This window comes from Nilaparvata lugens, chromosome 5 (assembly GCF_014356525.2).
Source record: "Nilaparvata lugens isolate BPH chromosome 5, ASM1435652v1, whole genome shotgun sequence".
NCBI lineage: Eukaryota > Metazoa > Arthropoda > Insecta > Hemiptera > Delphacidae > Nilaparvata > Nilaparvata lugens.
Window position 1 is genome coordinate 7,949,660 of NC_052508.1, and position 25,905 is coordinate 7,975,564.

General features: G+C 35.2%; 1 protein-coding gene across 2 annotated transcripts; it reads right to left on the reverse strand.

Moving 5' to 3' along the window:
- Positions 1 to 953: 953 nt before the first annotated feature.
- LOC111047272 lies at positions 954 to 25,901 on the reverse strand. 2 transcript variants are annotated; one of them, XM_022332994.2, is made up of 5 exons: positions 25,429 to 25,901; positions 15,767 to 19,061; positions 7,609 to 7,821; positions 5,258 to 5,365; positions 954 to 4,243 (listed from the first exon to the last, which is right to left on the reverse strand). In XM_022332994.2, exons 2-5 carry the CDS (start codon positions 18,862 to 18,864, stop codon positions 4,147 to 4,149), a joined length of 3,516 nt encoding a protein of 1,171 aa, XP_022188686.2. In that variant the 5' UTR covers positions 18,865 to 19,061; positions 25,429 to 25,901; the 3' UTR covers positions 954 to 4,146. The 2 variants fall into 2 exon arrangements, with proteins under 2 accessions (XP_022188686.2, XP_039285776.1); XM_039429842.1 differs by having other exon boundaries at positions 25,499 to 25,894.
- Between the last annotated feature and the right edge of the window lie 4 nt (positions 25,902 to 25,905).

The window sequence follows — 25,905 nt, forward strand, 5'->3', positions numbered from 1 at the left end:
GTATAAGCAAATGCTCAACTCTATTCATATGGCCCATTGTCATTCTCATCATCAACATCACTCATTACCCACGCACAAGCCTAAGAGCTTATGTCGGCATCACCCTCAGTATTATTATTATTATTACTGTAGAGGGGCCTTCTTTCTTCATTATAGCACAGACTAAAATCTTTGATTATAGACTTGTACCCGGTTGCACAAAAGCCGTTTAAATTTTAATCATGATTTAATTCCACAAGAACCAATCAGAGAAGCCTCATTTTTAAAGAAGCCTTCTGTGATTGGTTCTCGTGAAATTAATCGCGAATTTAAACGGCTTTTGTGCAACTGGCTCTAGAACTTCTAATTTTTCATTAATCAGGCTGTTAATTGTATAAATAATTAAAAGCTCAAATAAAACTTGGACCGTATGCCTAGTAGCAGTTCTCTTGACCCAAGATTAAATCCAGCTATGTGCGCATTAAAACAATATAAGAATTATCAAAGTATATACTTGAAAATAAAAGTATCCTTTTATTTTATCACAGTGTGGAATACACTTGAGGCTCTTGAAGAGTTGGAACTAGTTGTGTTGTAATAAAATAAAAGTGTACTTTTATTGTGTTTTAATAATTTCAGTAGCCCTAAAAATAAAAGTAAGTATGTTAGCATAATTTATTATGTGTTATAATTGGATCACCATGATGGTGGTTAAGCTCCAAATTTTGAACACCTACTAAGCATACCGACCGACATCAGAATGAAATTTGTATGAAGCTGCACAAGAAAATTTTCAAATTTCAAATGCTCTCTCCTGAACGGGAGAGGGTTTCACAAATATGATTGCAGATTCATGAAAATCTGTACCAAGGTTTCAAAAAAGTGTTCCAAAATAATAAATGTGTACCAAGGGTTTCACAAATCTGATTGCAGATTCTTGATATCTTTCAAGGTTTCGAAATAAGAACAACCAATTTGAAATACCGTTTTTTATTGTATTCAACATGGAAAATATAAAAGTTTCTTGAACACTCTTTGGTCACAGATAAATTCTAGTTGAGATTTTTACATATAATATTCTCAATGATAAACAAAAGTACCTTACCTGAAATTGTAACACTCAGTCAATAATAATATGTTTATTACAATTTGAAGTGAACTCAAATACAGTACCGTATTATATTCACAAATTCATCTGATTTTTACTAAATAAGAAACTGATACCATTGAGAAGAGATAGCATATTGTGCTATCTTGTATTTATCCTAATACCCATTAATAGTGTGAAGTGTAAACATAAAAAATTAATAGAACATACAATAGCTCTTAACAGTCTTTAAGGCTCATAACAGTCTTCTGGCTGTTATAATATTATTTAAATTTAAATATAATTATTAATGAACTTATACTGACTTCATTATGTTATATAAATTTTTATATTTCGTCACTTGTTAGATTGTTAAAATCTGACTAAACATAAATCAAATAAACAAGAAAAATATTATCTGAATCAATAAATGAAATACAGTAGTTATGAATTAAAGATGTTTAAGTTAAACTTTTTTTAGACTAAATTTCTTTATGAAAAATCAAAGATGAATTACCAAAAAAAGCATACAGATTTCCGCAGTAAGATCATTATTATGACCCGGTTGCGCAAATGCCGGTTAAATTTTAACCGTGATCAATTCCACGAGAACCAATCGGAGAAGGCATTTTTGAAAAGACGGCTTCTCTGATTGGTTCTCGTGGAATTAATCACGGTTAAAATTTAGCCGGCTTTTGTGCAACCGGGCCTATAACTTGCAAATTGAAACTTCAAGGATTTTTATAAGAAAGAATTATTGATGAGAATGATTAACGAGAAAGAGATAGCTGTTTAATATTTATAAAAAGTAAGCATTGAGATCTGAAAAAAATTATGTTTAATTATTAGTGATGATGGAAACAAATTTGTCCGGATAGACAAGGAAAGTTAGGACTAAATTATATATATTTTCAATAGTAATAGCACAAAATAGCTCATTATCAGTTTATACGTTGATATTTTAGTAGTGTTATCCACGAACCACGATACTGTATCTAAAATGTATTGAACACATAAGCCTGATATAATGTTGAATCAATTACAGGAGAAATAAAGTCTGGAGTATGGGAGCATAATATATTTAGAATACTTGTATAGAAATGTAGTCCGAATACAGAGGGGTCCAGAAAAATATATAGGCTACTTACACTAATTGACCGTGCAAGTAAACAGAACAAAATAAAGAACATATTACTTGGTATTCTGGTTTGAAGTTTCGTCTACACATTTACTTGTGAGTACAAATTAAAACATCAATCAAAAATAAGAAGTAATGGTTTTGCCAAATAAAGATTCTATCCTTTTAAAATATTTCAATCACGACATTTTTCGGCTATATAATGCCATTATCAAGTTATTGATATTGATTGTTATTTTAATAACTAGATAATGGCATTATAGGTATAGCCGAAACATGTCGTGATTGAACAACAATTTTAAGGGTACTTAGATTTCTATTTTTTATTTATATTTAAGAGTAGCACTAAAGAGAAAAAAAAATACAAAGATTTTATGTTATGTTTACAATGAAGATATTCATTGTCAAAGAGTGTATGCACTTTTTGGACCCCTCTGTATATTATATAATATTATAATTACAATCACAATGGATTGTTGATGATATAAATTATATTTTATATTCTTATGCATATTACAATAAACAAAATTCAGATCCTTCTCTTTAGTAAAATCAAACATAACTTCAACTCATTTGAAAAATAATTCCTTATTTCATATTCAAGTATGAATTTCTCGGATTATGTTTATTAATCGGAGCAATACTTAAAAGTAAACAGTAATTTGTTGGAATAGTTAAACATAAGACGAATTTTAATCAATAGAAAATTTACAAAGTTAATAACTTCACAATTAAGAGACTTTGATAACTTGGTAAACTTAAATTAAAATCATCTAGTTCAAAAACACAAAATAAAATGTATCTTCCTTATGGATTATATTTCATAACCAATTGTAATAATAATAGCATAGAAAATATTATGTTTAATAATTATAAGACAGTGATCATTTCACATTTTGAACTAGGAATACTTGAAAAATGGTAACGTGGTAAAAATCAATTATTCTAAATCTTATTTACAACGTTAGCCACATATCGATTACACTAGATATAATACAGGTCTACATAAATATTCACATTTATTTTACCCAAATAATATTATTCCTCAATCATACTGATACACTGTTTATCTCAATATTCTCCAATTTTTATGTATTATTTTCAATCAAAACTTTGTATTAAGGCACAATTTCAAGACATTACAGTCTGTAACACGTGATAATAAGTACAACCCTAGAAAACTTCACACTAATGAAAGTTTCCTTCACCCTAGAAAGTTTCACACAAACAAAAACTTAATTCATATTTAATTTTTGTTGAATTGAAAAATAAATTTGTTTCTTTCTTCTTATAAATAAAAATATTCTCAAGCTTCTTCAAAGAAATAAAATCTATTCGCATTTTCAAATAAAACAAAGAAAACTTCCTTTAGATTCAAGTTATTAGCTCAAGATAAGACGAAATAATTCATAACATTTTTAATTCTCAACAAAACTCGGCATAATCCAAGTCAGAGTTTAAATTCTATTAGTTTACAAATGTAGCAGAAAATATCAAATAAGAGCCTTCAATCGGAAAGGCTTTGTGAACAATAGATAAATTTCAACTTGAATTTAGTTTGTTGTAACTTATAACTTGACCAAATGCCGGTTGCACAAAAGCCGGTTAAATTTTAATCGTGATTAATTTAACAAGAATCCATCAGTGAAGACTTTTATCGAAAAAAGGCACGATTGAAATGTAACTGGACTGTGCAACCGGGCTTTACAGTAAGTTCTAGGTTATAGAACTTAAAACAACCATAGATTTCCACTAAAGATGAATCTATTATTATATAGATTATTAAGGTTTTCATCTTCTAGGGAAGTGAAACCCGATATAATTTCATAAAATAGCTATGAATTTGGATAGGATTCTGAAGGATTTATAGTTTTAATGTTGGAAATCGAGAAACCGATAAATGAATAATAATTGATAATATCTCAACACGAAATAATGATGTCTAATACAATAAAAATTCTTTCAGTGACGGGCCGTGTCGTCCCAGGGGATCATTGGGGAAGATTAGCATGTCCTGGATCCAAGACAGAAGTAATAGCCTAGAAACAATCACAAGAAATCATTGAATTTTTCAAAATATTCAAACAGGAAGCTATAAGAAAATTAAGTGATAATAGAATTGAGTATATCACATTTAGGGCCGTTTTCCGAACTCAGGATCTAGCCAAGATCTAGACTTTACACAGCTGGAGTCAGAAAATTGGCTTTCCAAAACGGCGTGTAGTCGCAGTTTTCATGATAATCTTTATTTTCTCATCTCTATAATTGGAAACGTTTATCTTTGACGGAATGGAACATTCACAAATAATTCAAAATAGGTACCTGAAACTTTACACTATTTTCTCTTCATTTTATTTTTCAGGCAAATTTCAGATATAATAATATATTTCGCACCTAGAGCAGAAAATGAGATTTTTCCGGCTCGAAATCGGGTTTCAAGGACTAGAAAAGATTGAGAGCCAGAAAAACATTTTTACCCGTGGTGCGAACGCTATTTTTCGCCACACACAAAAATAAACAATACATATGAGAATAGTTGTTTACTAAGCACTTCCGAAAGCAGAAGAGGAAGGTGATAGCTCTAGCAAATCTGAGGTAATCTGAATATCAGGAAATTGACCAAGTACTTTTATTTTTTATTCTGATTCGTCTACAAAACCTAAAAGATGATGTTCAATTATGTGGGAGGTTGAGTTTATACTTTTTTATTCTTTCAAATGACAATAAGATGATATTATTATAAATGTTTTAATTATTGAATAATGAACACAAATAATGAAAAGTTTTTTGATCAGCTGTTTTTTGATCACCTTTCTTAGTTCCATGTTAGCGGCTGGAAAGGGTACTCTTTCCGGCCTAGGCCGGAAATAAACCTGTTCTGACGTCAGACGAGAGTCCTCTGCAAACAATGTCTTTCAGATCTATGTAGGGACTGGAAAACAGCTGCTTTCTGTGGAGTGTGGCAAAAAATCTATAAGGTGAATCTCACGTGACTTTATAACGTGAATTTCATTATAGCACCCCAAAAGTATGAGATAAATGACGTGAATTACCTTTTTTCGATAGTTACGTCCCATAAGCGGTTAATGCCCAAATGATCCCTGTATTGGTCCTTGGTAACAATGATTCCATCCATAGCTGCAGCACACTGAATCACAAACCTGCAAACACAAAGAATTCAAGAAATAGTATATTACGCTACAAGCACAGAAAGTTAGTGTTTACGGTATGAGGATAGTTTCCCGGGCGAGGCTTGCAGAGCCCGGGAATATGTTATCCGAATACCGTAAACACCTTTCTGAGAGAGTCGCGTACGATATTTTTCGCCACACTACAGGTATAGCTGACGCCAAAAAGTTAGGCGGTTTTGTGGATCTCTTGTGCGTTCCAACAGCTGATGTTGTCAAGTAGAGTTGTCATCTAGCTTGGCTTAGGTGATGATTTTTAAATCAAAAGAGACAATAAATAGATGCATTGCATCAGCTGTGAGTAGGTTACACCATGTGACCCACGAAGCTGCCTAACTTTTTGGGATCAGCTATATAAGAATAATAAATTGAATAAGAATGTTTTATGAGGGGGGGGGAACTTTGATGTCTCATATCTCAAGAACCAGACGTCGTAGGGTACTCAAAGTGGGGTGGAAATTTCCGATCTCACCCTCCTGAACACAATGCACCATATGGCACAGTTGTCCAAACACATTTTCAAAAATTTTCAAAAAGCGGCCGGAAAGGGTACTCTTTCCGGCCATAGCCGGAAAGAAACCTGTTCTGACGTCAGACGAGAGTCGTCTGCAAACAATGTCTTACAGATCTACGTAGGGACTGGAAAACAGCTGCTTTCTGTGCAGTGTGGCGAAAAATTACATTGCAAAGTAATAGAAACAATATAGATTTAAGAGGTTTGATTTGAAATAAGAATTAATATTTATAATGAATACTGATAGCTCAAAGTGAATCCGACTATAGTGAGGTCTGAGTTATAATGGCAATGGAGAAAGATAGGAGACAGGGTTGCCGATTCTCTGCCTTGTCACTGCAGTCTATAGAAAATAGCTGATACCGGTATATGATGTAATATCAACTGTTCACTCTTGTTTGAAGATTTCTAAATAAAAATTGTACATATTTTGTCAATAAAAAATTTTCTGAGGTCAGTCCGGTTACTTATTATACAGACTCTGCACATAAAAATAGAAATCTAAGTACCCTTTTTAATATTGTGACACGACCCCAGAATTAGTTCGCTTTATTCTAATACTCTCTTTAGCCACTCGATGCTAGAGCAACGAGTTCTCTTTCCGGTCGCCCAGAGCGCGCCACCAGTATTTAAATTCACATAGCCTTCATAACGCTCACTTGAGTTTTGTGCGTACCTGGGTATATAAGCAGGACACAATTTCAGTCAGTCGAGACACAGTTTAGCGCTAGGACATTAAACTGGAAAGTCCCCCGTTTGATTCCTTTAAGCTTCTGGGAGATTTTTTCTCACTTTTGTGTCACATTACCGTGATTATTATTTTTTCTTTCTTTTTTCCTGCTGATATCCCGACCGGGGCTCTGAATTCAGAGCCTAAGCTGGGATCCACTCACGGATGACCCAACCGGGGATCTGAATTTCAGACCTCCAGCGGGGATCCCCTCTCAATTGATGACCATACTCAAAATTCTGATTCCCTCAGAATTTTGAGCCTCAGAATTTTGAGCAGGGATCAATCCTCATGCCCAGGACTGCCAAGCAGTGGGAGAGAAATTCCTTTGAATTTCACCCCCCCCTTCACTCAACTCCTTTTCCTCTCCCCCCATAAAAGAAACAACATATAAACAGCCTGCAGCTGAGGTTTCATGCACTGTCCAGCAGCCGAGGGCATATCAATTGTTTACTCAAAACATGTTTCGGCAATATGCCATGCCATTATCAAGACTTGATAATTTGTGACTAAATGATTTTGAAAAGGATATTTAGACTTACATTTTTATTTATATTCCAAAGTAGCCCTAAAAAAAAGACGAAGATATCCCATGTATGGTAAAGGTCGTTTACGTTAATGGGGCTACCTAAAAGCACGTGGTGTATACATAAACAAAACACAAACCCTTGAAGCCCTGAGTGAACCAATAACACAATAAATTCGAGCGTGCAATGCTTCAGAGCAGTACGGACAACTTCTCACAACGTCTACAGGGCTGTATGGAAAAAATGGACAGCATTTAACAGATGTTATTTTTCGTACATAATCAATGTTTTAATTTTTTCCTCTTCAATTTTCATAATGGCAACATCCAAGGTACACACTAAAAAAAAAAAATATTTTGAGTTTCGTTTAAAAATGAGTGTGTAACTGTTATTTCAAATCATCGATACTTCCCTGCCCAACCCTGTATTTGAAATGGTAACTAACCTGTCGTCATCAGACGTGATGATACTGTTATTGATGCGTCGACTGGGCGAGACGATGAGTGTGCCGTCTCTCTGCCATGCGTTCGCCAGGGCGTCACTCAGATGGCACAGGCGGTGGTTCGGAAGCACCACATAAGTCTTGTTGCCCAGACGCCGGAAGTAATCCACGCAGATCTCAATACCTTTCACTGAGAACTGATTGTTGCGACCGTGGCTAGAAAACATTAACAGAAAAAGATATTGATTAATAAACTAGACAATTAAAAACCGAAAATACGTTATTATTAAACGAAATTCCAAATGAAATGCTGTACTTCACCCCGAAGACTTCTGCTACTGCAAATATTGACGACAGGGTAAACAGCTATAGTGAGGTCCACGTTATAATGACAGTGTTTGATTAGCAATGGTATTGCTATCCTCGTCTATCATTCAACAAAGCGGATAGCGCGATCCCTTTCTCGCTTTGCTCTGTTGCCAGATCATCTTTCAACAATGTAGAATTAATGATTAACTAAATATTTCATCTCAATTATGAAAATTCATTATGAAATTATTGAAAAATTTGATTTTTGCGTAATAAAATATAATTGGTTATTTTAAACGAGAACGAACCGTTAATATTACATCAATAAATAAAACTATATCAGCTAGAAGGCATTGACAAGACAGAGGATCGACAATGTTTTTCCCCTATCTTTCTACACTGACAATTATAACGTGGACTTCACCATAGATGGGAATTCGATGAGCGCTATTCGAAAATTATTTGTCAGCCCAGGAAGAATTGCATTTGAATAATTGCAATATCTCAGTAATTTCCATGTGTAGAAAATACGTTGCTTGATAAAATAAACGATTGATCAAAAAAGTTGAGGAAGTTTTGTAACATTGTTACAAAAAATACAGGGACAAAAATTTATAAATAGTTGTCTATAGTGAGGTCCACGTTATAATGGCAGTGGAGAAAGATAGAAAAAAACGTAGCCGATCCTCTGCCTTTCCAATGCCTTCTATAGACGGTAGCTGATAAAGGTTTATTGATGTAATATCAACTGTTCGTTCTCGTTTAAAATGATCAATTAACTATTATTAAGCACGAAATTATATTTTTCAATAATTTCATAATGAATTTTCATAATTAAGATGGAATATTTTGTTAATTAACTATTAACTAGTAGTTCTGTGAACAGTAGACCTCGCGCAGTTATAAAGACGTCCCAAGCCATAGGCACATCCACACTGATACACTAACTATTTATTTGATCAGATCATGCTTACACAAGATTTAATTATAATAATTATAACGCTTTCCGGAATTTAGCGCGAGAAAACCAGAAGACATCTAGGCGCCCAGAAGAGCTGTTATAAGTTCTTTGCATCCTATTTAATAGTGCATAAAAATTGCATTCAATGAGGCATTCAAGTTACATTGAGATATTGAATTGCATGCGTCATGGCATGCAATTTATAGTCAACTCGACAGCTGATTTATGATGAATAATTCTATAGTGATTTTCACTCTAATATTGGCGTATGAAGGAGGCTCCTTTTTCCTTTAATATTATCCTGGAAATGCAAAATTTCCAAAATCCTTGTATATACGTCGACGCGCAATTTAAAAAGGAACATACCTGTCAAATTTCATAAAAATCTATTACCTCGTTTCGCCGTAAATGCGCAACAATATAAACATATAGACATTCAAACATTTAAACATTAAGATAAATGCCAAACCGTCGACTTGAATCTTAGACCTCACTTCACTCGGTCAACTATACATTGTTAAAATACGATCTGGCAACAGAGCAAAGCGAGAAAGAGATAGCGCTATCCGCTCTGTTGAATGATGGACCAGAACAGTTGAGGAAGTTTTAAAACATTGTAGCAGGAAATATAGACACACAAAGATTGATCAAAAGCTACAAAAATGTGCGTGAATTTATGGTAAACTACAGGGTTATAGTGAGGTTTACGTGATAATAGCAGTATTTGATTAACTTTGGTGTTGCTATCCTAGTCTATCATTCGTCAAACCAGACCCCTCTATCCTTTTCCACCTCTCCAACTTGGCCATATCGTTTTTTTAACAATGAGAAATATAATTATATTTAATCTCAATTATAGAAATTCATTATTTAATCATTAAAAATATATTTTCTTGGCGAATAAAAATTTATTGATAATTTTTAAGAATAATGAGCAGTTAATATGTCATCAGATACACCGGTATTAGCTATATCCTATAGAAGGCAGAGAATCGGCAATGCTGTTCCCCTATCTTTCTCCACTGCCATTACAACGTGGACCTCACTATAGAGCACGAATTCTGGAGCATAACACATAAGACAACTCGTCATATATGAGTAGCATGATAAATTAAGTCTCCAAAAGTGTTTGAATCCAATGCTGGTTCTCATAATGAAATAGACAACTGAAAACAGGAAAATATTTTGATTGATAAAATAAACTATTGATCAAATAAACCAGAAAAGTTTAGAAAGTTTAAAAAAATTGTTGCAAGAAGTTTAGGAACTACAAAAATGATGAGATGACAACTTCCATGCATGCCTACCGACATGATTCGAACCCACAACCAGACACTCCACTTTAGGCCACTGAAGGTTATAGCTCCAGACCAATAGACCAACCTAGCCTTCGTGAGAGCATAGTGCAATAATACAGAATGCTGCGCATGCAGCCCACATAAGCCCAAGGTTTGTGCGTGGATAATGAAAAATTAATTATGTCCGATTTCACAACAAACAGTCATCGACATGCAGTACGGTATACTTACAGTCTCAAAGCTCTGTACTAACCTAACCTAACCTTATTTACTTCTGTTCCAAATTGATAAATCCAGACTATCATTGTCTATGGACAGTAGATCACAATACTGCAGTCTACACAAATTCGTCAAGTATTATAATTTAAGATGCTTTTGTTTCTAATTAATAAATTATACAGAGTGTTTCAGAAGTAGTGTCGAACATTTTAGGGTATTGTTTCTAGATGATAGGAGACTACAAATGTCGTATTTTAAGTGTCCGAAACTCAGCGGTTATCCTTATAGCTGCCATTTCGTTTTTTTCACTTAGGAGTTTTTATCTCAAGAACGAAATGATGTATTGATCTGAAATTTTACATGAGTAGTAGTTCGACACTACTTCTGAAACACCCTATGTATATGATTATTATTGAAAATGTCCCATACAGCGGCCTATTTTGTAGTCTACTCACAGACGTGAAGTATTTTAATTTTAGCAGCATCCACTGTTTCTAATTAATAAATTCGAAATATTATTGGATAAATAGCATGCAATTTTTACTTTCCTTGCCCTATTACCATAGGTAAGGAAAGTATTGCTTTCCGAAAAAATCTGGTGTGGTACACTCACACAACTTTCCTTGCTCATATATGAAACTACGATCAGACTTCTGTATATGTGTATATATAATTGTTTTCAGAGTACCTTTTCTTTGTGTGAATTGTAAAATTCGATGATTTTTTCAGTCGTCATTTTTTTAAAGTCGTCAAAACAGCTGTTCTACAGATGAAGTATCTCGACTATGTGTTCTTTTTATGAACTGCGCTACCTACCTACCTCATGCACGAGAACGAAGTTACCAAGTCCATTTCCCAAGGATGGGGTGGACCCCCCATTGGTTTCCCAGAAAGGAGACTAATGCCAGTTGATAGAGCTGATAAATAACTATACAGGGTATGAATTTGAAAAAAATCGGTCAAGTTATTTTTGAGAATACCGTGAAAAACATGGATTTGTCAGTTGATAGGGCTTATAAATAGCTATCCATGGTATAAATTTGAAGGAAATCGTTAGAGCCGTTTTCGAGAAAAACGTGAAAAACATGGATTTTTAGTCATTATCCGCCATTTTTCTCAAGAATATTACGGAGCTCCTAAAATTTTCCCAGAAATGAGACTCATGTCAGTTGATAGGGCTTATAAATAGCTATTCATGGTATAAATTTGAAGAAAATCGTTAGAGCCGTTTTCGAGAAAAACGTGAAAAACATGGTTTTTTAGTAATTATCCGCCATTTTTTCCGCCATCTTGAATTGAATTTTATTGAATTTCTTATTGTCGGATCCTCATGGTATAAGTCGTCAAAACAGCTGTTCTACAGATGAAATATCTCGACTATGTGTTCTTTTTATGAACTGCGCTACCTACCTACCTCATGCACGAGAAGGAAGTTACCAAGTCCATTTCCCAATGATGGGGTGGACCCCCCATTGGTTTCCCAGAAAGGAGACTAATGCCAGTTGATAGAGCTGATAAATAACTATACAGAGTATGAATTTGAAAAAAATCGGTCAAGTTATTTTCGAGAAAAACATGGATTTTTAGTCATTATCCGCCATTTTTCTCAAGAATATTACGGAGCTCCTGAAATTTTCCCAGAAATGAGACTCATGTCAGTTGATAGGGCTTATAAATAGCTATTTATGGTATAAATTTGAAGAAAATCGTTAGAGCCGTTTTCGAGAAAAACATGGTTTTTTAGTAATTATCCGCCATTTTTTCCGCCATCTTGAATTGAATTTTATTGAATTTATTATTGTCGGATCCTCATGGTATAAGGACCTTAAGTTTAAAATTTCAAGTCAATCGGTTAATTAGGAATGGAGTTATCGTGTTCACAGACATACACACACATACACACACACACACAGACCAACACCCAAAAATCATGTTTTTGGACTCAGGTGACCTTGAAACGTATAGAAAACATGAAATTAGGGTACCTTAATTTTTTTGGAAAGCAATACTTTCCTTACCTATGGTAATTTGCCCTATTACCATAAAAGTTAAAAAATTAAGGTACCCCAATTCCTAAATTTCTATACGTTTCAAGGTCCCCTGAGTCCAAAAAAGTGGTTTTTGGGTATTGGTCTGTATGTGTGTGTGTGTTTGTGTGTGTATGTGCGTCTGTGTACATGATATCTCATCTCCCAGTTAACGGAATGACTTGAAATTTGGAACGTAAGGTCCTTACAATATAAGGATCCGACACGAACAATTTCGATCAAATGCGATTCAAGATGGCGGCTAAAATGGCGAAAATGTTGTCAAAAACAGGGTTTTTCGCGATTTTCTCGAAAACGGCTCCAACGATTTCGATTAAATTTATAACAAAAATAGTAATTGATAAGCTCTATCAACTGCTACAAGTCTCATATCAGTAAAAATTTCAGGAGCTCCGCCCCATCTATGCAAAGGTTGATTTTAGATTTCCAATAATCAGGTCTCAGATATAATTTAAACAAAAAAAATTGCATGGTTGCCTGTAAAGTCGGTATACGGGCGAACGTTTTACGTGACAACGACTTTGAGTGGTAAAATAATTTTAATGTGAATATTACTTCGTATAGTAGGAAGAAGGATGAAATAATAACTCACAATGAGAGTGAGTGAGAGGCACGCGTCCCTTCCACTCGGGCATGGTTAGCCCGCGCCCACCTAAGAGCGAGAGAGACAACCATTGACTTGACATTTTGAATTAGTGGCGCAGTCGCAGGAGATTGCTTGCGGCGCCTGCGCAGGTTGACTGCTCCGTTTCACTCTCTCTCCAGGTGAATGCCTTCGGGTTGGTGCGGCATTGCTCGCCACTGCTCCTATTCGTGCTCTTTCCAGACGACCGTGAACCGAAACGAACGCTCTCACTCGCTCTCATTGTGAGCGCATAACGTGGGAACGTAACGCAGTTTCTTGAAGTGTCTCCCGGCAAACCAATTTATAAGACGTTGTCACGTCAAAAATGCTGAGTGGAAAAGATTGAGCATGGAAATATCTTCAATTAATGTTCAGTAACATTTTCACCTAAAATTGAAAATAAGCTTGACATTTGAGAAAATGTAATTATTCAATTGCAAACAGTTGGCAACTGTTGATTCTATTAAATCATTCACTATGAACAGATAGCAGACTTCATGTGTCTGCAGCGTTATTGTCCTGTCACCAGCTGGCTTACATCTTCGAATAGTGGACTAATTTAGATGCGCGGGAACACTAGCGTCAGTTGATCAATGTTCATAACGGCAAGGAAAGTTATGTGAGTGCGCCACACCAGATTTTTACTTTCCTGGCCCTATTACCATAGGTAAGGAAAGTATTGCTTTCCGAAAAAAATTAAGGTACCCCAATTCCTAAATTTCTATACGTTTCAAGGTCCCCTGAGTCCAAAAAAGTGGTTTTTGGGTATTGGTGTGTGTGTGTGTGTGTGTGTTTGTATGAGTTTATGTGCGTCTGTGTACAAGATATCTCATCTCCCAATTAACGAGATGACTTGAAATTTGGAACGTAAGGTCCTTACAATATAAGGATCCGACACGAACAATTGGCGAAAATGTTGTCAAAAACAGGGGTTTTCGCGATTTTCTCGAAAACGGCTCCAACGATTTTGATTAAAGTTTACCTGAAATAGTCATCGATAAGCCCTATCAACTGCCACAAGTCCCATATCTGTAAAAATTTTAGGATCTCCGCCCCATCTATGCAAAGTTTGATTTTAGATTCTCAATTATCAGGTTTCAGATACAATTTGAACAAAAAATTTTGAGTGGAATAGATTGAGCATGAGAATCTCTACAATTAATGTTCAGTAACATTTTCATCTAAAATTAAAAATAAACTCGAAATTCGAGAAAATGTGATTATCCAATTGCAAACTATTGGCAACTGTTGATTCTATTAAATGATTCACTATGAAGAGATAGCAGACCTCGTGTGTCTCCAGCGTTATTGCCCTGTCACCAGCTGGTTCAAATCTTTGAATAGTAGACTTGAAATGCGCGGGAACACTACCGTAGCGTCAGGTGATCAATTTTCATAACGGCAAGGAAAAGTTGTGTGAGTGCGCCACACCAGATTTTTAAGAATATGCAACATCTTTCTAGTCTCTTTTATCTATAGAGAGGATCACATTATAATTGCAGAATTTGATTAACATTGGTGTTGCTATTCTTGTTTACCATTCGACAAAGTAGATGGCGCTATCCTTTTCCAGCTATGCAACGTTTCCATATCGGTTTTCAACAATGTAGAAATTTGATTAATTGATAAATAGTTTATCTCAATTTCAAAATGTTATTGTTAAATCATTGAAAGATATATTTCCTTGACAAATAATATATAATAGATCAGTTTCTACAAGAATGAACAGTTAATATTAGGTATATCAGATATACTGGTATCAGCTATAGAAGACAATGTCAACCCTGTTACCACATCTTTCTCCACCAACATTATAACGCGGACCTCATTATAAAGTTGTCATTTATTGTGAATCAGCAAGCCAGCATTGTAATTTGCATGAATAAAGAGATCTAATCTAAAAACTGATGCCAAAATATTATAACGTGAACCTCATTATACAGAGTGTCCCACGAAAGGTGTAACAGCCGAATACCATGGATTTTACATTGAATTTGCAACACAAAATGTTCTTATATCGACCTTAGTTTTCGAGATATCGATTTGTCGATATTTTTGAAAAAGTTGATAACTAGAAAACTATCGGTCAAAATCCAATTCCAAGGACATGGTTGGAAAGAGAGAGAATTTCCAATAAGATTCATATAATTTGTTCCTTTATTTAAAGTTCTTGGACTTTTTATTAGAGTTTAAAGTTGAAAAAAGTACTTCCGTCGAGTTCAAAGCCGAACTTCAAACAGTTTGAACACTCATAAAAAGTTCAAAAACGTGAAATAAAGGTGCAAATTATATGAATATTATTGGAAATTTCTTCCTCTTTCCAACCATGTCCTTGGAATTAGATTTTGACTGATAGTTTTCTAGTTATTAACGTTTTTCAAAAATATCGAAAAATTGAAATATCTGGAAAACTAAGGCCGATCTAAGAAAATTTTACTGGACATTTTTTGTTGCAAATTTAATGTAGAATCTATGGTCTTAGGCAGTTACACCTTTCGTGGGACACCCTGTATATTGTTGTTTATTGTGAATTAGCACACAAGCCAGCATGTTGTAATTTGCGCATACATGAAGAAATCTAGTCTGATTTAATCTAAACTCTATAGTTACTACTGATACAAATGTATGATACATGCAAGATTGTGATATTTTCTTGTTTTTTGTGAGTGGAGATTAATAAATTATAAATAAAGCCCGTTACCTGAATGCCACGTTGCACCCGTCTATGAAAACAGGTCTGGGACCAGTTTTAGGCAGAGTCGAAATTGGAAGGAAGATATTTTTTCCAGCGAGGGAAAACTGGTTGTTGGATGATGGGCTAAACACATGTGGATCATCTTCAATTACAATCACATCACCTGATGTTGTTCTCGGAACATTGGACAATGTTGGGGCAGCGTTTGACCCGTGCCTGTTGTTGTTCAAAAACATTTGTGAACTGTTTGTCGACGTTTGACCAATGTTTGACGAAACTTGGGTACAATTTGACCAGCATCTGTTATTCCTTGATGCAATCTGCGCCCAATTCTCTGGCTTCTGTGAACTATTTGACCTTTGCGCATTATTCAATGCCATCTGCGCCCAATTCTCTGGCTTCTGTGAACTATTTGACCTTTGCGCATTATTCAATGCCATTTGCGCCCAATTCTCTGGCCTTTGTGAACTATTTGACCTTTGCGCATTATTCAATGCCATCTGCGCCCAATTCTCTGGCCTTTGTGAACTATTTGACCTTTGCGCATTATTCAATGCCATCTGCGCCCAATTCTCTGGCCTTTGTGAACTATTTGACCTTTGCGCATTATTCAATGCCATCTGCGCCCAATTCTCTGGCCTTTGTGAACTATTTGACCTTTGCGCATTATTCAATGCCATCTGCGCCCAATTCTCTGGCCTTTGTGAACTATTTGACCTTTGCGCATTATTCAATGCCATATGCGCCCAATTCTCTGGCCTTTGTGAACTATTTGACCTTTGCGCATTATTCAATGCCATCTGCGCCCAATTCTCTGGCTTCTGTGAACTATTTGACGAATTTTGTGCATTATTTAATGGAGTTTGCACAAGATTTGACATGGTTTGTGCACAATTTGACGACTTTTGAACATTTTTCAGTGCCCTTCGCACACTATCTAACGATATCGTGCCAGAACTTTTCTTTTTCTTTTTCAAATTTAGAGAGGATTTGCACATTTTCTTTTTTTTCATGTTGGGCGAGGCATTCAAAGATTTCTTTTTTTTCTTCGACTTCTTCCCAATATTCTGTCCCGACCTCGGCTCTAGTAAATGAGCTGAATGAGTGATTGGTCTATTTATTACTGTATCAGCAACCTCTTTATTTCCACATTCATTCGCCAGTCTTGTTTGAGACGAACTGGAAGAGAGAGACGAAGAAGGTTGTGAAGTGGAAGCTGATTCAGTCGAAGTTACCAGTATCACATCATCATCATCATCTTCTTCCTCTTCCTCTATTCTATCATTCTCCTTTTCATTGCTTTCTGTGTTCGTTGTCTCATCATTTTCACTATTCTCCTTCACACCCTCTTCGCCGTTCTCCGTCTTTCCACCATTTTCGCATCTGTCTCCCTCACTTTTACTCTTCTTCTTCATTATTTCACCATCAGTTTTATTCGCCTGCCTCCTCTTCCTCCTTTTATACTGAGGTGACCTTCTTTTCCTACCTCCCACTTCCCTTCTATCCACCTCCTCTTTGACGTCATTCTTCTCACCTTCTACTTCTCCATCAGTATTTTCCTTCCCTTCTTCCACTTCTCCACCTCCACCTCCTCCTCCTCCTTCTTCTCCTTCACTAACGTTCGTTGCACCGGTAGCCGACAATTTTAAACAATTCAAGTAGCTCCAGAAGAATCTGGACTCATCGAGATCCATATTTCTCAACAATTCATCAGTTCTTTGACGTCTCAAACGGTTCTTCCTCCCTACTTCTCCGCCTCCGTTCTCTCCTCCTCCTTTATCACCACTCCCTCCTTCTCCTCCTCCGGCCCCATTCAAATTCTGCAGAGCATTCCCAAGGAGTTTGGCCTCATGCGCCTTCAGTCTTCTCAGCAACTCATCGACGTTTTCAAGTTTGATTTTTCCGTTGCGAATTTTTTTGCAAATATTGGCTTCTATGCCCAAGACATCTAAAACTTCTTCAAGATTCCCATTTTTAACTGATGTTTTCGACGTTCCTGGTTGTTGAGTATTAAAAACCTCTACAATATCATCATCATCATCAATGACAACTGTTATTTTTGATGTTCCTGGCTGGTCACCGTTCATATCCTCATTTTCAGCTGATTTATTCGATTTTCCTGGCTGGTCACCGTTCATATCCTCATTTTCAACTGAATTCTCACACATTTTCGACGTTCCTGGTTGGTGTTTTCTGTTATCAAGTCCAATCGAATCAGATTTTCCACTTGCATCCGATTGATCACTGCTAGAATCCTTATTTTCAACCGACACTCCACTAATTTGTGGCTTCCCTTGCAGGGTTTTCTTGACAAAGTCACCAGATTTTTCACTGATATTAGTCTTTGTGCTACTGAACCGTTCCAACTCTTTATTTCCAAAATTCGACTTTTCTTGTGGGTTTCTGTAGTTGAAGAACCTATTACCAACGGATTTCCCATCAAAATTCAACGGTTTTGACTGAATTTCATTACTAAACCTGATAAAATCCTCACTTTCAAGAATTTTTTTAGTGATATAAGTTTCTCTTAGTTTTGGTAATTGGTTAGTAATTTGGAACGCATTTCCCTCGTCTCCATCATCAATGATTACAACGGCATTTTCATCATTTGGAGGTTTTTTAGGTTTTCCTACCATTGTGTTAGGGGTGACATCGTTCAAATTTTTTGGACTTCCTACCGTTGTGTTAGAGGTGAAATCATTCAAATTTCTCGGACTTCCTACCGTTGTGTTGAGGGTGACATCATTCAAATTTCTCGGACTTCCTACCGTTGTGTTAGGGGTGACATCATTCAAATTTCTCGGACTTCCTACCGTTGTGTTAGGGGTGACATCATTCAAATTTCTCAGACTTCCTACCGTTGTATTAAGGGTGACATCATGCTCATTTCTCAGACTAGCTGCATTAGTGTTGAGGGTGCAATCACTAATATTTACAGTTCCAGAACTAGCCACGGTTGTGTTCAGAGAATCAACAGATACTATTGAATTATCATCATCATCATCATCATCAATTATCACTGGTTCGACATCATCTAGCACAATTGTCGAAATGGAATTGTCATCAGCTAGGTCGATGACAATTGGATGACATTTCTTCGCCATTTTGAGATAATTTAACTAGCTTTCCTCAGTTCCTTTAAACTAACAGATCAGTTCCGATGATTAGTTCTTAACAGATTAGTTCCGATGATTAGTTCTTGACGGATTAGTTTGTTTCAGATTGTTTCCTTTCTACTTGTATTGCCTCACTTTGAAGATTGATGAATTTCAGCTGGCAGGTTTGTAGAGGGTGCTGTTACCTGTAAAAAAGAAAATATCGATAAGGCCGTATTTGTGAACGATACTCAAGATTTTCTATATTAAGCACGTTTTAACAAATATGAATCACTTCTATATAATGCCACGTTATATAATGGCAGTGGAGAAAGATAGGAGATCAACGTTCCCGATCTTCTGTCTTATATTGTTATATAATAATATTTTCTATCTTGGAATTATTTATTGTTGTATTGATGTAAATGAGTTATTGTGATTTCTTTGTACAACGTGTAATTATATTATTATATTATCTTTATTATTACAAATCAAATCAAATCTTTATTTGTCCCCAGAAACATGATTACAATGACAAAAATGGTTATAAATGAAAAAAGTAAAGTACAATATAAAATGAAAAAGAAAAGTACCATTAATAGGGTTATACATAACTATATTAAAAACGGGAAATCCCTGCAAGGTTTGAGGAACCTGAGCGCAGAGGCCGAGTGTTCAATGCTTAACAGTACAAGAAAATAATAAAATATTATTAAGAAATAGGGGGAAAAAAGTGAGTGAGGAAGGGAAGAGAAAGAGCAGAGTGAAGGCATAGGGGAAAGTGAAGAATAGTTGAAAATTACATAAAAAACATGAGAAGTCTTTATACTAAGCTATGAGGAAATTACATTGCCAAAATTACATTGTTCGAGATTATCAATGTATGCATTTCAATTAGCAGTTTTCTATTTAATTTACTAGTGATAAAATGGTTAGGAATAACATTGATGAGCTTTGATACCTGATATAAAAATTGTTTTCTACAAATTGATAGAATAGTATCTGTAATTTGAAAAGTAATAGATGAGGGACGGAGGTTATACGGTGAAACACGCAGGTTGAAAAGATTCATAAGTTGTTTATTTATGTAGATGATTAATTTTTTATGTAAAGCAATTTGCAATATTGTTGTTGTGATATGTCTACTCTATTGTTCATGATTTCTGATTATGTGTAATGTATCAATTGGAAGAATAATTTAATATTAAATAAAATTTAATATTATTGGAATAATAATTTATTATTATATAGACGGTAGATGATACAGGTTTATTGATGTAATATTATCTGTTAATTCTTGTTTAAAATGATAAATTATATTTTATTAAGCAAGAAATTATATTTTTCAATAATGAATTTTCATAATTAAGATGAAATATTTTGTTGATTGATTATTAATTCTACATTGTTGAAAGACGATCTGGCAACAGAGCAAAGCGAGAAAGAGATAGTGCTATCCGCTTTGTCGAATGATAGACAAGGATAGCAATACCATTGCTAATCAAACTCTGCTATTATAACGTAGACCTCACTATAGTGGTATTGTGAATCTTGTTATTCGACAAAGCAGAGAGTGACACCCTTTTCTAGCCCTGCAACGTTGCCATATCGCTTAGGCTCAACTCACACTTGAGCGACTCAAGTCGAGAGGAGACTGCAACTCTAGTCTCTTTTCGACGCAGCATGTGTTTTCAAATGGCGACACTCAGACCAGTCGACTCTAGTCTCCGCGACCTCACGACTGTGAGACTGAGTCGGGCGTCGACTCGACATGTTGGTCGAGCCTCGACTTGAGTTGCGTGGTACCGTGCATTTTTAATGAAAGTGAGGTTATGTTTCATGAAAGTAATGTTTTATAATTTTAGATAAGACAATAATACGAGTTAAATAAGACAATATATTCATAATAATTATTATAAAATTTGTTACATGCAAATTAATGATGAATTAGATTTTATATTTTTAATAAAGTATGGTTAGAAAATGGAGTAGCATGGAACTGAAGTAGTGACAATGAGCAAGGAAGTCGTAAGGTCGAGAGACTGGAGTCGTACGATTCGAGTCGGGATAGTGTGAGTTAAACCTTAGTAATATTTTTAACAACATATTTAATCTCAATTATAAAAAATAATTAGTTAAATATTGAATCATATATATTTTATTGACGAATAAAATAGGTATAGTTGATCATTTTAAACAAGAATGAACATGCACCGGTATCAGCTATCCTCTATAGAAGGCAGTGGCAAGGCAGAGAATCGGCAACGCTTACCTTCTATCTTTCTCCGCTGCCATTGTAACGTGGACCTATTAGAGCTTGTTCACATGACAGCGATTTACGCTCGATTGGCAAATCGCTCGGTTTGCCAGCCTCGTACACATGACAGCGATTCATGAGCGGTTTGCGCTCGGTTATGATAAATAATTACTAGGTACAACATCTATGTACTCAATCTTAATATCTTAATCTATGTACTTAATCACTATATTACTCTTAAACATATATTACTGCTCTGATCGAAACCGCTTGGTTGACTGAAGACATGTACGTACGCTCTCATGCCTGCTCTAGTATATCGAGCCGCCCGGCAACCGAACAACAACCGAGCGGTTATAGTCTGAGACTACAACCGCCGCGATTCGCCGGCGACTACTAAAACCGATCGATGCATGTGTACGGCACCATGTGTTTCCCTATACCTGGCAATCGCTCGGTTTGTCAACCGCGCGACAACCGAACGTAAATCGCTGTCATGTGAACAGGCTCTTATGGTTAGATTTACTTAGAGCTAAAACCTCTTTCAACAATGTGGTGAACATTTCAAGCATTAACTAGATACATGTGTCAAAATTTCATGCAAAAAATTGTAAATAGGAAATGTATTCAAATCATTATCATCTAGAGGAGAAATTGGAAAAATGTATATCTAATTACTTACCTGTAGTTCAAGAAACCACCTAATGTGAAAGATCCCCATTATATGCTTTGAAGACTATTGGAAACACCCAGTAATAGGTATCTACACCAGTAGATCAATAAACAAGATTTTTTTAACCACTCAAAACAAATTGATAGCTTTCCAACTTGTTTTATCAAATTATACATAGTAAAATACTAAATTTAGGTACTTTAGACTGAGATAATGTATATCTCGGTCCTTTATACTGAATCTAGATACTAAAATAATTCTTTTCAATACTGTATTCAACATGAATATTTGGCTCAAGTTTCAGTGTTGAAATTAGCTATAGGGTGTTCGTAGTTATTGTGCACCATACAAAGGGACATGGGAAATATAACACTGCCATCATGATCAAGTAAAGTGTGACCAGTGTTCTTTTTCTCATGTTAAAATATACTGATTGACGCGATCTATAGGTGCGTACAGACTTACGCTCTGCTCCGCAACCGAACGTCACTCGAGCAGATCGATTGATGATCGACCGGTGAGTGGATCAACCGGGGAACGCGAGAAGAGCTAGCATCTTCCGTAACGTTCATGATCGGTGCGACTGCAGAGCGGGGGCGTAGCGACTGCGGTGCGATGGAGGAACGAGGGCGGAGCAATGGAGGAACGAGGGCGGAGCCGGTGCGGAGCGGGTTGGAGGCGCGTATATCTGTACGCAGCTTATGAATGGCCTGGACTTTGATCGAGGTATTGGATATTTAAATAATCACAAGTGTACAGTGACTTTTCAGATACTCTGTATTAATAACTGCAAATTAAATTACAAGCATCAAAGAATCAAGTGAACTGAGATTATAAAAACTGAAATTAAAAAAAAAGTTAGTCAATTTATAGTCCAGGCAATGAATACTTGGAAATGTTTGTTAGACAATTTTTGACCCCGCAGTTCTGTTTAGGGTAATAAGGAGGTTAACATATTAGCTTATAGAGCATATAGAAGATATATAAAAAATTGTAAGATGAATATTGTAGGAAATTATGTAAGCTCTAATTTTTATATAACAGTTATGTCTGTAATATACATAGTTTTCGAGTTATATGCGAGAAACCAAAAAATGGTACCTTTGAACCACCCCCACCCCCTTAGCACAAGGGGTAGGGGTGGAGACTTTTGATATGTTTACCTCGTTATAGAACCCTAAACAGAACTGCGGGGTCAAAAATTGTCTTCCAAACTTTTCCCTCTATAACCTTTCTTTGACAGAACTAATACCTGAATTAGTGGATTCACTCGGACAGGAACAGTTGCAAAATTGTAAGAAAAATTGGATACGTACCTCACAACTGATTACATTATAGATGAAGTACTTTATATTATTAATAATCTCTGATAAGTAAAAGGTTTATGATAACCAAGTAGTTTCCCATATAGTGAAAAGCATCATGAGAATAGAAAATATAGAGAACAAGAATTTCAATATAGAAATAAAAATTGAAATGTGTTTATAAGGAAGGAATAAGATTAAGTTTTTTTAAAATTGACGAAAATTAATTCGTTTATTTGTAATTTGGGAAAGAAGAGATATACTCAAGAGCAATACAAATATGGAAATTTCTCAATCTGATAATAAGATGTTCGTGTTAGCATAGGTACTGCAATTGAAAAAATTGGAAAGTAGTAAGAAAATAGTATCAATTTATAGGAATTGAACAGTACTATTACTTGATTCATCAATCATCAGAGAGAATAATAAACTACTTGGAATATTCATAATTTAATTGATAGCTTATCAAGTTATCCAACTACAAATATACTTAGTGTTCTGATTTTTGACGTCATCGATCCCACAATAAATTGTGTGTGGGTAATAAATGAAGCAGAAGGTATTAAAGGTACAAAATGTAGTAACAACCTAAACATAACCATAATACTTACAAATAAGTCATGAACCTAGAAGATTATGCGCATTTCAATTTATTTTCATTTACAAAAGAAGCATACAATTATGTACTGAAACAAGCAAAAAAAGTGTGCAAACAATTTATTTCAAAGTTATATACAGTTACTGAATGCCAAACAAATATTTTCAAATCAAATACATGTAGATACAGATAATATCAGTAATGCATACAAAGATGCAGGATTTTTCATGCCAAATTGCTAAAGTTCAAAGAAATGTTAAGAAATATTTACAAATATGGGTGATCAGTTGGAAGATTATGAAAATTATACAAATTACAAAAAAATTCAACAAGCATAGCAAGAATCTCTCCTAGTAAAATATAACTTATCTGAAATTGGAAGCTTAAAACTGTTACTTGTTTTAAAAGTGTGAAGTCCTTGGATATAAGTAGGCTTTTATTATTTAAAACATAATAATCCACCTTGTGGGTAAAATTAAGCAAAAAGTTGAGGCCTGATAGAAAATAAACAAATCAAGAATTTGGACAGTGCAAATGTAAAGCTGCGAAAAAAGATCAGCTGATTAGAATTGGATCAAAAAGCCTTCTCTGATCAATTCTTGCGAAATTTATCACAGTTAAAATTTAACGCAACGGGACCTAACAATATTGGAAAGTGTGAAGACGGTTATTGCCATTATAACAGTTAAAATGAGATAGGGAGACTGTACTTAGGTAGTATCACGTCCCAACTCATCTCTTATTAGATTAGGCAACCAGTCTGTCTCTAGGTCACTAGAAAGCAACCATTGACGGCCTTGTGTGAAGCAAGATCGGACGCCATTGGGTCCTAGGATTGGCCAGACTGGTGAACCGAGCAAATCCGCGTTCGCTTTATGCCGAATCTATACTATCGCCCAGTGCGTACAAATGACGACGAGTGTTAGAGTGTAGATGACTCCCTTGCCAGCGCTCGCCTTAATTGGCCCTAAAAAATTGGAGCAATGGCCAACGAATGCGATCGCTGGAAAACCTGCCATCCACACTCTGGCGCTCGTCGTCATTTGTACGCATTGAGCGACTGTGTGGATGCGGCATAAAGCTTACAGAGACTGGCTGGTGTATCACTCGGTGTCCGGCCACCAATTGTAAGCTTGACCAGTTTACTTGGCCAATGTATGGACTAGGAATTATCAGCATGGTAAGCTACTGGCCCAACTTTTGGATTAAGTATTACACATGGCCGCAAATGGCTGCTCTCCAACGCACCCATAGAACAAATGTAATACACTAACGAAGTTGAAAAAACTAATGCCCCATAACTCGTTCAGACACTTTGAGACACATTCAAAGCATATTGTGGTACGAGCCTAATAATAAAATAAAGTTTGTAGAAAGGCCAAATCTAAATGTAAAAGCCGGAAAATTTCAAGTTGACACTAGTAAAAAAGTAGGATCAACACAAAGAAATTTGATAGCTGTAATTTAACTTATGTAGGTACAGCTAAAACTGTATAATTAAACGGTTTTAAACAAATTTAAAACCTACACAATTTCCTAGGCACAGCTTATAAGAAAACCTTCTTATTCCTTGAAAGAAATTGAAGAATAAGAAATTAACGACAATGTTAATTTGAAATTGTAAAACGTAAGTTACCATTTATACCACAGAAAATGATTGTTTTCACACATAACCTAACCTAGCAAGCACGCTGCACAACTTCCTTTAAAAAAATAAAAACATAAAGCAAGCAATACTTACCATTTGTTGAATAAGAAAGTGCATTAAAAATTGTGCAAGTATACCAAACTCTTTTTCTAAACTGTCTTACAGAGTGAGGCTTGTAGAATCAGGATGAAGCACGCGTGTATGAAGCAAACTTATGAGAGTCGACCAACTCTAAAATTACCTTCATAAATTACTACAAAACTTATAAAAAGCAAAATTAACACTATTACTACAGCTACCAGGAATAAACAAATAAAATATGTTCTCTGAGATGGACACGAGCAAGACCAATCCATTTTATACAATCTGTAGGCTGTAGATCTACAGTGAATTAGTACATCCTACTCTAGTTTGTATGTAGTCACATATACAATGAAATTTGAATTGAATAAGAAAAATATAATTCAATATTCAAGAAAAACCCATTATCTATTATAGAGTAAATAGAAACTTTGATTTCACGTTTCACGAGTACATAGGTTATTTTCTTATTCCGTTGTTACTGAGTTC